This window comes from Schistocerca americana, chromosome 5 (genome assembly GCF_021461395.2).
Source record: "Schistocerca americana isolate TAMUIC-IGC-003095 chromosome 5, iqSchAmer2.1, whole genome shotgun sequence".
In the NCBI taxonomy this organism is placed as follows: Eukaryota; Metazoa; Arthropoda; class Insecta; order Orthoptera; family Acrididae; genus Schistocerca; species Schistocerca americana.
The window spans coordinates 705,547,885-705,565,778 of NC_060123.1; the positions used below are offsets into that span (position 1 = coordinate 705,547,885).

Genomic DNA, 17,894 nt, shown 5'->3' on the forward strand with positions numbered 1-17,894 from the left:
GTCAGGTGATCATTGTACAGGATTCAGCACTGGCAGCAGTAGGACTGAGGAGGGGCAAGGGATGGGTCAATGGGGTGGCCATGATTGGAAATCAGGGCTTTCTGCATTAGGTGATCGATGGAGGAGGTGGACTTAGTAAAGATACACATGAGGAAGGTAGGGTCAGAGGAGTTGTAATTACGGTGGGCTGAGCAGACCTCCAGGGTGGGATGGGCGTTCAGTTCTGCCAGCACCTCTGCATCCGTGACCACAGGGCTAAGTTTTGTGTGGAAAGAGGCAGAGGAAGACATGAGGGTTAATTTGGGTAATGGGTGCACTGGGGATGCATTTCCGGATTTTAGGGGTGAGAAAGCAGGCATCTAGGAATTTAGGATCAGGGTTGCCAAGGACGAAAATGGGTGGGGGCTGGGGAGGTGGGAGGAGCGATGGTATCCATGGTGGGATCAGAGGGAAGCGGGGCAGACGATGGTTTTTTAGAGGAGGGGATGTGAGGTCGCCGCTTGGGCGCTTGGAAGGTTTTTTGGCGGGTGTGGCCTGGGAGGAGGGATGAGGGACTGGATGGCCCCTCTTGTGACGTGGCGGCACTGGATATGGGGATGGGGCGCTCGGTGGTGGCGACTGTGGTGCGGCAGGCGGTTACCCAGGCTGGGGAAGCAGAAGTAGTTGTAGTTTGGTGGGTGAGGATGGGGGAGAAAGTCGTCTCGGTGGGCGACAATGACAGGAGCAGGAGAAGGAGCAAGCAAAGGAGCAGGGGAAGGAGCAGCATACAGGTGGGGATACAGGGATGAGGAGACAGAAGGGGAGGAGACCGTAAGTAGTGGAGGTGGATGAGATGGGATAAGCCCAGAGGAAGCACTCAACGAGGTTACAGTGGGGGCAGGTGAAGAGGAAGTGTAGATGATGTTGGTAGCCGGGGTGTACATGATTGAAGGCGACGTCCACTGGCGTCAGGAGTAGTGGAAGTGTGAAAGGAACTAAAACAAGGGGCAGCGGCGGCGGAGGCGGCAGCGTCGAGCACCGGGTGGCGGGCAGCAGCGACGGCGTGCAGATGGATGAAAGGACGACAGCGGTTGGCAGACGGAAATGGGAGGGGGCACTTCCAAAGCGAGACACTGAGTGTAGCCCAGGCAATTTAAGTTCTCGACGTGGAACTGATGGGATCCAACCCTCGAATGCCGGGGTTACCTAAAATCTGGCAGCGAACTCGCACGGCGAGGCTCGCGGCGCAGGCGCGCGCCAGAGCACGGAGACCCCTGTTGGGTATCCGGGTCCACATCCTTGGGCGCGCATTCAACTTCCGCGCCTTCTGAAACCAGCAAAAGCTCGAGAAAAGAAGACGTATTTCTCTCAAAACACTATTGAGAGAAAATGCATCCAATGAAATACACTTTCCTGACAATCAAGACGGAGAAAAGGTTATAAACCATGTTCTCTCTGCCTAAATTTTTTATGCTCTACCAGTCAACTGGGAGAACATAGTTAAAGAAAATGATATACATGTGATACATGTGTGTTATACTGAAGCTGGAGAAAAACACTTTTCTCAGTCTATGACACTGTTCACTGCAAAACTGGCAGATATAGATATTGCTGAGTGACGATTGATCCCTACATATTACGTTATTCCAAAATTCCTCCCCTAAATATAGTTAGTATTATGTGTATAAAAAATGAAAGCAGGTTTTGCAAGAGGTCGAATTAGGTAAAAAATGTAAGTTGGAGTGTACAGGCAAAAGACTTGTCGTGAAGGACGAATTGATACTGTTACTGGACAAAGAAGGATCTTTTGCAGATCTGCAGGCGAGGGTCACAAAATACTTTAAACACAGTGATAGAAAAATCTGAATACGAGTAGGATAAACAAAATATATGCATTTACTGTCAATACCAATGGAGAGCGATCATTCTTTGAGATGCTCGCAGAAACCTTTGGAACCATGGACGGTAATTGTATTAAAGCATAAGTGAATAGTTTCTGTATAAAAATCAACTTGCATTTGAATTAGCTTAAGAAGGATGGTTACGTTGTATCTAAATCTTGAGGAGTGAATGTTGTGCAACACAACAGTCTTTTGCAGAGTTAATAACAAGTGGAATAACTACTTCTGATGGACAATCGCTTGGAAAAGTTCTAAACTTATTTATATGGAAATTCCACGCCCGCATCTCGTGGTCGTGCGGTAGCGTTCTCGCTTCCCACGCCCGGGTTCCCGGGTTCGATTCCCGGCGGGGTCAGGGATTTTCTCTGCCTCGTGATGGCTGGGTGTTGTGTGCTGTCCTTAGGTTAGTTAGGTTTAAGTAGTTCTAAGTCCTAGGGGACTTATGACCACAGCAGTTGAGTCCCATAGTGCTCAGAGCCATTTGAACCATTTTTTTGGAAATTCCACAATAACATGGAACTACTGCCATCATTCACCCAGAAAGGTGTGAGACGATATAACATGTTATAACAGTAGTGGAATGGAGGCAGTAAAATGCAAAATTAAAATTCGAGAATGCTCTGAGCTTGAAGCATTCGAAGAAGAAAGTAATAACTTTTAATGCCATAAAAGAGATATTTTACAAGAGAAAAATTAGGTAGTATTAGAAACCAATAACATAACTCATTGTCAGCTTATGATTGAAGAAGAGAATTAGATGATTTCGATGTAGAATGAAATTATAAGTGACAAATTAAGTTGGATATTATTAAACCTATACTAAGTAAACATAAGGACAGCGACCATACGCCGAAAGAGAAAAGCCTGAAATGTCTCCTATTTGCTCAAGTCAATATGTGTCTTTTAGATGACGACGTGGCATCCCTGTTGTAGAGCATCAGTTCTCAGAGTTTAGTACAATTGTTTTACTCGTCTCTATGAAGCAGTTGTCGGTAAACATAGTATTTCTCCTACATGGGAAGGACAACATACGACAGTAAGAAGGAACTAAGCAATGTATAATTAAAGGTGCTTCGCTGAGCCTATTTGATATTCGCTATGCTGAACTCTTAATCTGTATCCCCATATATTCTTGGCATCAACAGCAACAACAAAAAACTATGAGCTTCGAAACATACAGTGCTAGTATTTGTATAGCATTTACATCACCAACTGGGGATCGCCGAACAGTGCACCCATTTTTTAGATAGTGGAGGGTACCTTATACCTCAGATCTCCACACAGCATGCCATCAACCATAACATCCTTGTAATTGCAAGCAAGTGATGTATTTACAAAAGTGGAGCATTGTGAGGTCTTGTAATAAGAAATTCGAAGTTTGTAAACGAGGAATGCATGTAGGAGGGTGCTGTGTAAAGAAGTACTGGCTAATGTTTACGTTATTTAACGTCCCTCTTAATATATACTGGCTAAACGAATAGCAAACTAGGCCAGTTTGGGACCAGTCATCGAAAGACCAGATAAAAGTTGCATTTTACAAAATAATTTTCCTCATTCCATGAAAGAGCGCAACACTTTTCGTTGCATTAAAGACTTCATCAGAAGCACTTGTTTCGGTTTATTCCAGTTACGAATTCAGAATATATACCGAAACACGTGACGCCTGTTTTATGACGGACACGCTGTACCTCTGATCAGTAAGATACTGGCGGGTGTTCAGTCGCTTTTGATCAGAGAGTGTATGGTGCTCCAGCTACTGAATATTAATAACACTTCACTTTTTGGGAAATATCCTCAACGACTAATAGCCAAGGTACAAAATTATTAGAGTCGCTGCTCTGAGGCGTGCTTACTGCCTAATAAAGTAGCACAATGACTCTGTTACCTGTACGTCTGCCCACAGAGGTGTGTTGCGCTCTGAGGCACGCACACACTGCTGACGGGAGCCTCAGAAACGTCTGGCGCCCCGACAGCGGCGCTGCAGTGTGGTGTGTGTGGTCAGGCAGCAGTAGCGCCTCATACTGACAAGGAACACGCGTCACTTCAGCTAACTGCGAACTGCAACCTGCCAGCCTTATTTCAAGACTGTGGGGTGCTTTATGACTGTTGCCATTGTTGGACAGAGATCACTCCAGGATCCATTCTGTGTCTCACTCATTCTCGTCTGCCAGGTGCGTGGGGCGCCTCTGCCAGTGGACACTCCCCCGCTAGTTCACACGTAACTAGCACTGTAGCGGAAGGATTCGCGATCCCAGTGGCGCTGTACGATGCAAATAATGGAAGATACTTTTTGTTCCTTTTAAATAAAGTGCATTGTCTTTATCTTGCCTACCGAACGCCAGTTGTGGCGGTAACAGCCCAGATGTATTAATTGTTTACAGTGCAATTTAGTGTTTTTTAATGTAAAATACTTGTCTGGGGAAAGGTACTCATTCGGATTCCGTTTCGTTATTTACAAGTCTACTATGATCTTATAGTGTTCGACGCCTTATTGGTGATATGATCGTTTGTAACCCACTAAAAATGCAGGTATAAGTTCCTCATGTACTTGGAACGAAACAAGAGGGTATTTTTTGCAGTGTGTGATTTTCTTAACGTGGAAGATCTGTGTATTTGTTAAAATATGACGCTGTGCTAATTGTTCAATATGGTATATGAGAGTAGTTGCTTAAAATATCACCGTGCGAATTGTTTCACATGTAAAGTCTCAGACGTGGGCGTGCGGTTAAAGGCGCTGCAGTCTGGAACCGCAAGACCGCTGCGGTCGCAGGTTCGAATCCTGCCTCGGGCATGGATGTTTGTGATGTCCTTAGGTTAGTTAGGTTTAACTAGTTCTAAGTTCTAGGGGATTAATGACCTCAGCAGTTGAGTCCCATAGTGCTCAGAGCCATTTTTTTTTTTTTTTTTTTTTGTGAAGTCTCATATTTACGCATCTCTTGGGGTGACGATCTTGAAAAAAGGAAAAAAAAAATCTGTTTCATTGCAAAAATTACCCCAAAAATGTAAATAGCAATCCAAGGTCGTCATACGTTTGAGCTTACAGAATATGTCATTGTTTCGAACACTCTATGACATCACACGTTAATAATGCAGGGACAAGATCCTTGTGGGTTTGGTACATGCTTGCAGTTATTTTGTTTAAATAATGCACTGTGGTAATTGCTGAACATTTAAAGTCTCAGAATTATTTGCATCTCTGTTTGCCGATCTTGGAGAGAGGGACAAAATCTGTGATATTGCAACAAGCTTCCCTAAAATTGAAAATAGCAATGGCCGTGCTTGCGGAAAATGCAATGATGTAATTAAATTATAGTAATTTAGTCAATAGGACAGCACACCTCTTCAGATTTCCCGCACTTTTTAGTCGCATCCTGTGATGTCAAATTGTCTTACGTGATAGATCAATACCATTTTTTAAGTATTTTTAAAACTGCCGCTGGCGCTTGGTGATGATCCTCGCACTGCGGTGTACAGACCTTGCATGACGAAAGTCACACATTGTAGTAGTAGTGAAAGGCGGGAGGGGGAACTTGCTATCCCGACATGCAATTGGTCTGGGGAGGAAAGGGGTGAAATGGCACTGGGAGGGAGAGAGGGGGCACTCGATCCCTCATGGCATCTGAGTAATAGACCTTTCCCTCATCAAAAAATTCTCGTGCAATTCTAGCAATGATTTTCTGGAGCGTTACTGAAGTGGAGGTTCTGAACTGCTGGGAGCAATGGGAAATAATGTGACTAGCGGTTGCTCTGCAATTTAGATTTGTCTGATTGTCACGCAGTTCACGGCATATTAAGATGTTTCCTTGCTGCAGCGGTGGCTTCGGTGCTGTGCTACAGTTAAGCTGAATGCGAACCATTAGAGAAGCGAGCCGAAATAAAGTTCCGAATCTTTTCTCTGTCGCTTCCACGCACAGCCCTAATCAGTTTGTAGAAAGGGAACGGCTCAACACATTGGCGCATGGATTCGGCGCTAATTCCCAGACATCTGAAACATGACTGCAGTATACCCTGGCGACAACCTGCGCAACTTCCACAAAGACGAACCCTTCTCTTCCTGCACATCGTGTTCACGACAATAGTTTACCATTCGTCTGTTGACAGATAAGGCCCGTGACCGCTCCTAAGTTCGCTCTGTTATGTACTATAGATCTTGAGGCAGACTATTAAGAAAGTTACCATGCTATATTGTAGGTGTGTCCAAGTATGCATTCGAATGGATAAGTCGGGAAGAGAAGAAAAGGTTATGAAATTACAAGGTAGAAAAGATGTTCTGTCCAGGAACTAGGACTCTCGAACTCTGTGAGATGCAACACGGCACAAAATGCAATCACGTAGTTGAGAATTCTGCAATACGGTTGGCGTGGCTGTACGATAGACCGTGGAGTCGAGGGTAGCTTTCGTCCAGTCCTAAGCCGTTAAAGGTCGATTGTTGAGGTCGGCAGTCCGAAGGCTGTTGCGAGCCAGCTCCGCACGCTAGTCTATTCTGTGCGAGCTCCTTCAACTGCTGCACCTAACATCCATTTGAACCTGCTTACTGTGTTCATCGTTTGGCCACCTGAAATTTTTGCCTTCCGTGCTTCCCTCCAGCACGAAATTCACTATTCCTTGATGCCTCAGCATGTGTCCTATCAGCTGACCCCTTGTTTAGACAAACTGTGCCATAACTTACCGTTTTCCTCAGTTCTGTTCAGTACCTACTCACTAATTATTCGATCTATCCATCGAATCTACAGTATTTTTCTGTAACACCACGTTTCAAAAGCTTCTACTTGCTATTCGTCTGCACTGCTAAACGTCCCCTTTTCACTCTTGTATAAGGCGGACTTCACTCCAGACAGAAATCTTCAATAAAGTTGATTCCAGCGGCCAATTTCACGGCAGGTTTGGAAAGTTTTCAACAATTATCTAGTAGAGTAATCAATAAAATGTAGCTTTGACAAACACATATTGTTTACCTTGAATCGTGCTAGCAGACATTAAATAGCAGAAAGCACGAAAATAATGTAATAAAGCCTTTTAGATGACCACACGTGGAGTTCAGTAAACGCAGAATTGTTATGGATGACATAAAAGTCGAATGCCGTAAGTAGTTTTTGTAGTTTTTTCCCGTTTATCCGCTTTAAAGATAGTTGATGCTTAATTTTTTTTTTTTTTTTTTTTTTACAATCGATAAAACCGGGACCCCTACAGTATCGCTCTGTCGCCCCTCTGCCCTGTCCGTCTGTGCTGTCTATTCGACGGTTAAGCCTCTTTTTTCTCGGGAACACGCAGATGTACCCAGTCGAAATTTTCATCCCATACTAAGGTCTGAGGTCCCTTAGCGGCGTAAAACAGTTAAGGTTCTATGTCAATGGAATGAAGAAATACTCCCAATTACGTCGCGTGCTTTGATATTCGCAAATTCACTCGTCAAAACCTATAGGGTGCTTCCCGTCAACTTAGAATTACGAAATGTGGTAAGAAGCCACGTTTCACAGTTCAACTAAGGGAAAAGTCATAAAATTATTTTGTAATTGTATCACTGAAAAAATATTTGTTTGTAATTTTTTTATCCGACTGTCAGTCTGTACGTCTGTTTGTCTCTGGAATTACAATATCATGCAAAATTATACAAAACGTCTAAACTTAAGACTGGACATTAGAACATTCTCGGAAGTGTTGGAATCCCCAGGACTGATATCTTGCCCGTATCGAACAGGCAAAAATCGTCTAGAGCCTCGACTCCCAGGACAGATGAACTGTCTACACACAAGTTAGTTCGTACACAGCCCTCAGAGCGTGAGTGCTGCATGTCCTCCTCTTCCGTGTTTCAGACTGCTGATTTTCAGTGTTAACATAACATTATAGGGATTCGTCGTGAGGATATAACCACAGATAACTGAATCAATGAAATGTGGATACAATTTATGTACCATAGTAAACCACCTTGAGAAACTGATATAAAATAAATGTTGTGAAAGTCCTGCCACATTTAGTTCTTAGCATACAACGCGGTCTGAAACTACTCAAATCATTTATATGGCAATTTTAGAATTTTGTCCCGTCTTGGATAAATTTCTGCATATTCTTATGGGAAGAGGGGCTTTCTTACGCCTCTCCATTTTATGTCACCCTATTAGCTTTCATCAATGTAGGGGAGCTATTTTTAAGTCATTCATTTGACCTAAATGAATGGTGAGAGCGTGACCTCGTCTTGGACGTTTATGTAAGACACAACCGGCACAGTGGGTGGGCGACATTGAATTTGGCGCTTGAATGCGCATAGTGGATGGATGACTTTCATTTTTTAGTAGGACAATTGCCTCAGAAGCGTGAGCAGAAGGTCATCTTGACATGTGACAAGTATTATTTTACATAGTGACCTTCAATATACCACACAATTTCCCGTGATGCATCGGCTCGGTATCAGGTTACACAATGACCTTCAAAATAATGCTTAATCTCACATTTAAGTAGCTTTTACTGACACTGAAAAAAAAAAAAAAACTTCGACCATTTAAAAAAAAAAAGTTTTATTGTAAGTATGTCAGCATTACAATTGCACTGACGATCCTTTACTGTTCTTACTGTTGGCACAAATCTGCATTGTAGCATTAACAGCGGTGTTTATTTTCATAGTTGACGTTTATTCTGCTGGTAGTTTCTTCAGTAGTTGGTTTCTTACCTGTAAAACCATTTCTGCTTCTATACAGTAACTTAGTATTTCTGACCAAACTTTTCTCTCATTTCATCTTGATAACTAGCGCCTTAATCAGCTATGGAGAATAGGAGTTGTAGAGTTGGAATAGCATCAGGCTGCAACTCACATTTTAAAGGAAGATTCAAAGGTCTTGTTTGAAATCCTTTTCATAATCCGAACAGCAAAATGTATTGTGCACTTACAAGCATTAACAATTGAAACGAATCGTCTTGTTTACAATCTTTTACCCATTCGTGTTTCGTCTCATTATTTTTAGGAAATTTATGAAACTTAATTCTCAACTATTTTAGCTGTATGCAGTGGTTAGAACAATTTGCAATTGCAAAACAAACCATTATTTTTCACTGAAAACAACTCAAGATACACTCTCAGAATCCGTCAATACACTGATAGGTGAACCGTGACTCTGCACTTAATCGTCAGTGATGTATGAAGTAACAAGCCTATAAAATTTCAGACAAATGTAGGAAGAACTGTGGAGGAATGGCGCTTGGTGCAATTGACTCTCAACATAAGGAAATGTAATACACTGAAGCGCCAAAGAAAGGCATGCGAATTTAAATACAGAGATATGTAAACACGCAGAATACGGCGCTGCAGTCAACAACGTCTCTGAAAGACAAGTGTCTGTCGCAGTTGTCAGATCGGTTATTGCTGCTACAATGGCAGGTTATCAAGATTTAAGTGAGTTTGAACAGGGGCTATAGATGCCGCAATAGCATGTCCGAGGTAGCGATGAAGTGGGGTTTTTCCCGTACGACCATTTCACAAGGAACCCGGTAAAACATCAAATCTCCGGCATCGCTGCGGCCGGAAAAAAGATCCTACAACAACTGGACCAACGATGACTGAAGAGAATCGTTCAACGTGAGAGAAGTGCAACCCTTCCGCATATTGCTGCTGATTTCAATGCTGGGGCATCAACAAGTATTAGCGTGTGAACCATTCAACGAAACATCATCGATATGGAATTTCGGAGATAAGGCCCACTCGTGTACCGTTGATAGCTTCACGACACAAAGCTTTACGCCTCCACTAGGCCCGTCAACACCGACATTCGACTGTTGACGACTGGAAAAACGTTGCCTGGTCGGACTAGTCTCGTTTCAAATTGTATAGAGCGAATGGACGTGTACTGGTATGGAGACAACCTTATGAATCCATGGAGCCTGGACGTCGGCAGGGGACTGTTCAAGCTGATGGGGGCTTTGTAATGGTGTGGGGCGTGTGAAGTTGGAGTGATATGCGACCCCTGATACCATTAGATACGACTCTAGCAGGTGACACGTACGTAAGCATCCTGTCTGATCACCTGAATCCATTCATATCCGTTGTGCATTCTGACGGACTTGGGCAATTCCAACAGGAGAATACGACATCCCACACGTCCAGAATTGCTACAGAGTGGCTCCAAAACCACTCTTCTGAGTTTAAACACTTCCGCTGACCACCAAACTCTCCAGACATGAACATTACTGAGCATATCTGGGATGCCTTCAACGTGCTATTCAAAAGAGACATGCATGCCCTCGTACCCTTACGGATTTATGGACAGCCCTGCAGGATTCATAGTGTCAGTTCCCTCTAGCACTGCTTCAGATATTAGTCGGGGCCATGCCACGTCGTGCGGCGGCACCTCTGCGTGCTCTCGGGGGCCCTACACGATATTAGGCAGGTACATCAATTTCTTTGGCTCTTCAGTGTACATCGCTTATAAAGAGCATAAAGACACATTGTTGCCTAATCGCACAATTGCAAAGAGCCATATCTAGCAGTATTGTCGATTAAACAACTCTGTACTCACTCAGAAACACAGTGATAATACAATACGTTACGTGGCACTCGTGAGGTACTGAGCGGTTCCCGGCTCGGCTGTGGCGATGGCGACGTCGTAGTTTCCTACTGGGCGCACACCTACCGACCTCCTGCATGTGTTGCATTCTACTATCCTTGGTAAACACCATGGACTGTCGTAGTTTTGTGTATCTTGATATTAACTAGACCCAAAGCATATTTCCACACTTATAAAAAAATCACGTCTAACTGACTTTGTGTCGGAGCTGGCTTCCATGACGAGTAATTTCATTTCCGTGACAGTGGCACCTGCACTGCCGTTTTTATATCACAGCCTCTATGTTCTGCCCATGTGGAATTTTAACCAGATTCTTTCTTTATGTATTTATGCTATTAAGTTCCTTGCTTCAACTACGCTCTTGGTACGCTTTTCGTTTTAATTGTTTCTACAATAATTTACAATGTATTAGCACATATTGGTAATATTAATGAATTTAGAAAAGATGCACCATAAGGAAACAAAATAGGTTTGGTACAGCCTGGCGGTGAAGAATAAAAGGAAAGGTTGGACAAAGAAATACAGCGTATAGGGCGTAGTGAAAACGAACGAGTTCTTTGAAAGTTAGTCTAGTGTGTAAAGTAATGACTCCGCAGAACGGATGACGAATCGTCCAACACTATTCAGTACCATGAAGGCCAAACCCCTAACTAATACATACTTACGGATGTCGGAAATCTCTAATACTACTTCCGTTGCCTACATTTTGTCCAAGTTGCACTTAGCCGTTAACCTAAGTACATCCAGTCCAGATGACGTAACGCATCACTTTGACAGTACAACGTCGACACAGATTATTTGTTCATGCCCCTAACTTCTGAAACAAAGTGGAGTCAAGGTGACAATTTCCTTCGTCATAGTCACCGTACGAAACCGTTGCTACCGACAAATACTCGTCATAAAAGAAGTTCAGTTTTTGTCCCAACGAAAAGTTAATATTCCATCCTTCTTTGGTTAAATCTCTCTATGCTTCTTTCAAATTAGGTCTTTTGTGCTCCAGACTGCATTTTGTGTTAACCATTACTAACTACACTTTCTGCGGAGGATTATAGAAGTATGTGTCTTTGGACTCCTACTTCGTACATTCGTCTTTTCTTGGTCACTTTTCGACTCGTACGTATAATACTGGCTGGTTTCCACAGTTAGTTCACTCTATTTTCGATATGACTCTCTTATTATTGTTGTTATTGTTATTATTAGTATCGTTATCATTATTAAAACCGTATCATCATTATTGTTATCATCGTTGATATGCCTTAAGGAGACCGCTAAAACACAATCCACTTTCATGGAATTTTGTTTCGTCGCTCTTTCCTTCACAAAAACTTTTCATTTATTCACTTTTTTCTTCTTTCTCTATTCTGTCCACTTCTTTCCCGTTCTCTTCTCCTTGGATGTTTGCTGAGATTTCTGTTTTCTGAACTTTATTTCGTAGTTTTCCAACTGTCATGTCTTCTGTAGAGATGTTCAGTTTCTCGAGACCTTTCTTTCACCTAGTTAGTTTTCACTGCATTAATTGTCACTATGTTAAAAATCTTCTTCCTCAGTCTATTTTCGTTCATCCTGTGTAGGTGTCCGTAGAACTTTGTCATTCTTTTCCTGGTGTTGTTTGTAATCGTCCTTGTCTGTTCGTACAGTTCTTTTATCTATCTGTTTATCCGGATCTTCTCTTTCTGAATCGAAGCTTAGATCGTTCTCGATAATTTCTCGTTAGTTTTTCCACGTCCTTGGCTTTTGTTCATTCCTTGATTACTGTTGTATCCGAGGCCGTAAGCTTTCTACAAAAATTTATCTATAAATGAAGATGCAGAATATTCCTTTTATCGAAAACTGTCTCCTCGTATAACGCGTGCTTTAGATACCGTACTCATCCGCTGAGCAACGCTGACTGTTGGTCTCCCCTGTGTTGCCCATATGAACAGTGTCTTGAAAAAAAATTTTAAACTTCGTGAAATACTGAATTTGTAGTAATGAGAACTAATCTAATTAAATGAAAAAAGTAACTAATTGTGTACTCAGCGAAAACTTTTTAACTGAAACTATACAGAGGTTCATATGGAAGTTACGTGATATGAAGTGTAGTTCCTGACTTGAAATGTCGACAGATATAAAATACTACTCTAGTCAAAAGGAAAAAAACTATTTGAAATTACCTACATTGTTCACTGTAAATTAATCTGCTTGTTTAGCACAAGAGCCGAAATTCTGACTGCGAACTCTTTCCTCATACGAATGCAAAGTGAGACCTATCATGAAATAAAAGTAACTAACCTCATGCTCAGCACGTTTTTTCGTGTCTGGTGTACTAGCATTCTCGAAAGCAAAAAAGAAATCAGCACATGCAACAACTATAGAAAAAATAAGCTACTCACTACCAAATTTGTTTTTGCTTGTCAGAAACAACCTGTGTCTTCATGTGGCGCAAGGTAAAGATCACAACTACAAAACATTAAAAATGTTATTAAAATGATGGAGAAGCGTTTTTACCTTAACGAAAGTTGTTCCTGAAAAATTAAAGTTGATTTTAGTCAAGAAAGACTGTACAACATATAAGACCCTAACAGTTACGAAATACAAAAGTTACAGACATTTCAAACAAGTACGTTATTTGTGACATAATGAAAGCAAAGTGATCAAATTAACCCTAACCGTGAATGTTATTAGTTACCTGAAGGACAAAGACTTCCTTCATTTAATAGTTCTGACAAACAAACATTTCATAATTGCGCATGCATCAGATACCTTGAAAAATTCCTCCAAAAAAATCTTCTCCATCAATGGAATCAATAACATAGGTTTACGAACAGGTTTTCACGTTCATAATGAAGTACTCTAGACGATTTCTCTCAGAGTCACAAGTACCAAACCTCCTCTAAAAACTCAACTGCTCGGCACTGTGCCTCAAAGAAGAATGCCCCGGCGCTGCACAACCGACTGGAGATCAGGTGCACCACAGATCGCATTCAACACAGAGTCAAGGATCTTATCCACTACTAGTGCACTGCGCTCACGCGTTTTTGTCGCAGTACACTACAGGTGAAATATTTACAATGGCAGAAAACATATGAAAACCTTACATTTGCCCTGCCCTCGCCCCCCCCCCCCCTTCCCCAAAAATAAAATCAAATAAAAAGATTCCCCACGAGCTGTCGTAGCTGCGGTAAGGCAAGAAGAACGATTTCTTATAAATAACATTATGTGTTAGGACTTTACGTTACAAAAGGTACAAGAAAAGGCTCTGATTTGTGTTTTACATATGAAGATTGTCTTGGCACAGGGAAGGTGCACACACACTACTGGCTGAGTTTTGTATATTGAAGGTAAATATTGAATGACTTGTTTTAATGTCTCATATCATTAACGCTGACGCTAGTATGGAAATACAACTGACGGAAAAAAGTTGCAACACTTAGCACCAACGATGATAGCGTTTAACGCCTCTTGTCACGAATCCTGCGGCTAAGAAATGGCATGCACCTAGCACAATATTGACACATTTCCTGAAGCACTGACGAAGTTATGTCAGAGGTAGACTCAGTAAGGCAACTGATGTCCATCACTAAGAACACTCTGGAGGTTGGTAGTAAATGTAGAACCAAATACACTCCTGGAAATGGAAAAAAGAAACAATGACACCGGTGTGTCAGACCCACCATACTTGCTCCGGACACTGCGAGAGGGCTGTACAAGCAATGATCACACGCACGGCACAGCGGACACACCAGGAACCGCGGTGTTGGCCGTCGAATGGCGCTAGCTGCGCAGCATTCGTGCACCGCCGCCGTCAGTGTCAGCCAGTTTTCCGTGGCATACGGAGCTCCATCGCAGTCTTTAACACTGGTAGCATGCCGCGACAGCGTGGACGTGAACCGTATGTGCAGTTGACGGACTTTGAGCGAGGGCGTATAGTGGGCATGCGGGAGGCCGGGTGGACGTACCGCCGAATTGCTCAACACGTGGGGCGTGAGGTCTCCACAGTACATCGATGTTGTCGCCAGTGGTCGGCGGAAGGTGCACGTGCCCGTCGACCTGGGACCGGACCGCAGCGACGCACGGATGCACGCCAAGACCGTAGGATCCTACGCAGTGCCGTGGGGGACCGCACCGCCACTTCCCAGCAAATTAGGGACACTGTTGCTCCTGGGGTATCGGCGAGGACCATTCGCAACCGTCTCCATGAAGCTGGGCTACGGTCCCGCACACCGTTAGGCCGTCTTCCGCTCACGCCCCAACATCGTGCAGCCCGCCTCCAGTGGTGTCGCGACAGGCGTGAATGGAGGGACGAATGGAGACGTGTCGTCTTCAGCGATGAGAGTCGCTTCTGCCTTGGTGCCAATGATGGTCGTATGCGTGTTTGGCGCCGTGCAGGTGAGCGCCACAATCAGGACTGCATACGACCGAGGCACACAGGGCCAACACCCGGCATCATTGTGTGGGGAGCGATCTCCTACACTGGCCGTACACCACTGGTGATCGTCGGGGGGACACTGAATAGTGCACGGTACATCCAAACCGTCATCGAACCCATCGTTCTACCATTCTTAGACCGGCAAGGGAACTTGCTGTTCCAACAGCACAATGCACGTCTGCATGTATCCCGTGCCACCCAAAGTGCTCTAGAAGGTGTAAGTAAACTACCCTGGCCAGCAAGATCTCCGGATCTGTCCCCCATTGAGCATGTTTGAGACTGGATGAAGCGTCGTCTCACGCGGTCTGCACGTCCAGCACGAACGCTGGTCCAACTGAGGCGCCAGGTGGAAATGGCATGGCAAGCCGTTCCACAGGACTACATCCAGCATCTCTACGATCGTCTCCATGGGAGAATAGCAGCCTGCATTGCTGCGAAAGGTGGATATACACTGTACTAGTGCCGACATTGTGCATGCTCTGTTGCCTGTGTCTATGTGCCTGTGGTTCTGTCAGTGTGATCATGTGATGTATCTGACCACAGGAATGTGTCAATAAAGTTTCCCCTTCCTGGGACAATGAATTCACGGTGTTCTTATTTCAATTTCCAGGAGTGTATAAGCAGACTCAGGGAAGTAATTTTCCATTTGAAGTCTTGTAGGCAGGTATTTTCGCACTCAGTACACCTAATCCTTTAAGTGTGAGCAAAAATTACATTCCTGGCAACTTCACTGAGCTGCTTTTTTTCTAACAGTATATTACAGAGGTTTGAACTGCAGATGCAGTATTATCTCTCTAAGAAATGACTCATGAATATCTATGTGACATGAAGCTTTCATATAAAGTGAAAGTATGAACTTATTCCCGGCAAGAGCACTGGATGAAAATATAAGATGAACCTTATATACAAAGCTTGAATATTTGCAGATTTCAACAATCAATGTGATCAGAAAACATCTGTATAGACAAATAAGAATGGAATATTCCGTGAAAGATACAAAAGTAAAGTATAATGAATGGAGCAACTGACAAAACATCAATATCTTCTAATGGAGACAAACGGCCATGAAAATGTACAAAAAAAAATATAGTGTGCGTAAGATAAACGATCTTACGTTACCTAATCTCTCCGAAAATATCTGGTTGAACAGAACTAACGACTAACATGTAATACATAGGAACAGTGGTAATAAAAATACATACACGATAAACATACACAGAACATAAGAGCAAGAAGGCGTATAGACAAGAAATAAAGAAATAACAAACATATGTAACATGGTTCACGTAAAGGAAAAGGAAATGGAATTGAGTGCACTTCAAAGTGAAAGTCTTAGTCAGTCTTTGTGATATCTTATCCTAGTGTGTTATACTACTCTAATGTACTGATTAGTTTTCTGCTAAACCCCCATACTTTTCTCATAATATCCTTTACCTCAATTTGCCTGCCAAAGACATTGTGTAAGTTTACCTGCCAAAAATATCATATTACGTAATCACATCAGTATAACCACATAATATCAGCTCCCTATACTCATTTACAATTCCGAATTGCAAACCACGTCGTTCCTCAACCAAAGCATATATGCAAATTTATTCGATCTGACTGCTCACACATTTTACAACTTCAGTTCCTCTGTACTGATTTCTTCCTCCCTGCTACATTCTTGATTTACTGTCTTCCTGTACCCATCCCCCATACTTCTCTTATTAGCCATGTCACTTACCTTGTTTAAAACCACTATTAGTAAATGTTTATCCTAAGTGAGCTTTCATAAAACTATAGGCGCAAAGACATACACATATTCAAAGCATTTTATCAGAAAGGCAGTGCAGCAAAGTATCTTGTCTTATGCATATGCAGCAAACAGTCGTTTTGGTATACCAGTAAACAAAATGAAGTACACATTCTTAAGCTAAGACGAATCATACAGAAAAAGATCCATCATAAAAACAATACAGCAACTAAAGTAAAGTACGCCATCACAAAAATGGAAGATGCCAGTGTCATCATAAAATGTCAATAAGAAGTCAGTGGCAAAAGGGATGTTGGTGCACTAATAATTACGTAATTCAAAAATTCACATAAGACAATAGCTATATTAAGCGATAGTCATAAAGTACAACAAAATTATATACTTTTCACAGCATTAGCCTAATCCATGGCAAGAAAATTAATTAATAAGTGCTAAAAATGTTAAAAAAGGGAAGAAATCATTATGGATTGGTAGTACATTGTTAATTGAAATACTCATTTTACCACAAAAATGCATTTGTATTTCAGTCAATATTCCTCTTCTCACAAATGTTTTCCATCTCTGTTTGGTGTCATCATGTAAGAGTTAAAGAAAAAAAACAATTAACAGTGCATTCCCACGTGCAGAAATCTCTCATAGATCTGTAATATATGAGAAATAGCCAAATTTGTTTTAATATACACTACTGGCCATTAAAAGTGCTACACACGAAGAAGAAATGGAGATGATAAATGGGTATTCATTGGACAAATATATTATACTATAACTGACATGAGATTACATTTTCACGCAATTTGGGTGCATAGATCCTGAGAAATCAGTACTCAGGCTGTAATAACGGCCTTGATACGCCTGGGCGTTGAGTCAAACAGAGCTTGGATGGCGTGTACAGGTACAGCTGCCCATGCAGCTTCAACACAATACCACAGTTCATCAAGAGTAGTGACTGCCGTATTGTGATGAGCCAGTTGCTCGGCCACCATTAACCAGACGTTTTCAATTGGTGACAGATCTGGAGAATGTGTTGGCCAGGGCAGCAGTCGAACATTTTCTGTATCCAGAAAGGCCCATACACGACCTGCAACATGCGGTCGTCCATCATGCTGTTGATATGTAGGGTTTCGCAGGGATCGAATGAAGGGTAGAGCCACGGGTCATAACACATCTGAAATGTAACATCCACTGTTCAAAGTGCCGTCAATGCGAACAAGAGGTGACCGAGACGTGTAACCAATGCCACCCCATACCATAACGCCGGGTGATACGCCAGTATGGCGATGACGAATACACGCTTCCAA

General features: G+C 42.6%; 1 protein-coding gene across 1 annotated transcript in view; it reads left to right on the forward strand.

Annotated features, from left to right (window-relative positions):
* Window positions 1–596: 596 nt before the first annotated feature.
* The window catches only part of LOC124616646, a 29,883-nt gene continuing 12,585 nt past the window's right edge, over window positions 597–17,894 (forward strand). The window contains exon 1 of the mRNA XM_047144974.1: window positions 597–735. Coding sequence (XP_047000930.1) covers window positions 597–735 — 139 coding nt within the window. The remainder of the gene's footprint in view (window positions 736–17,894) is intronic.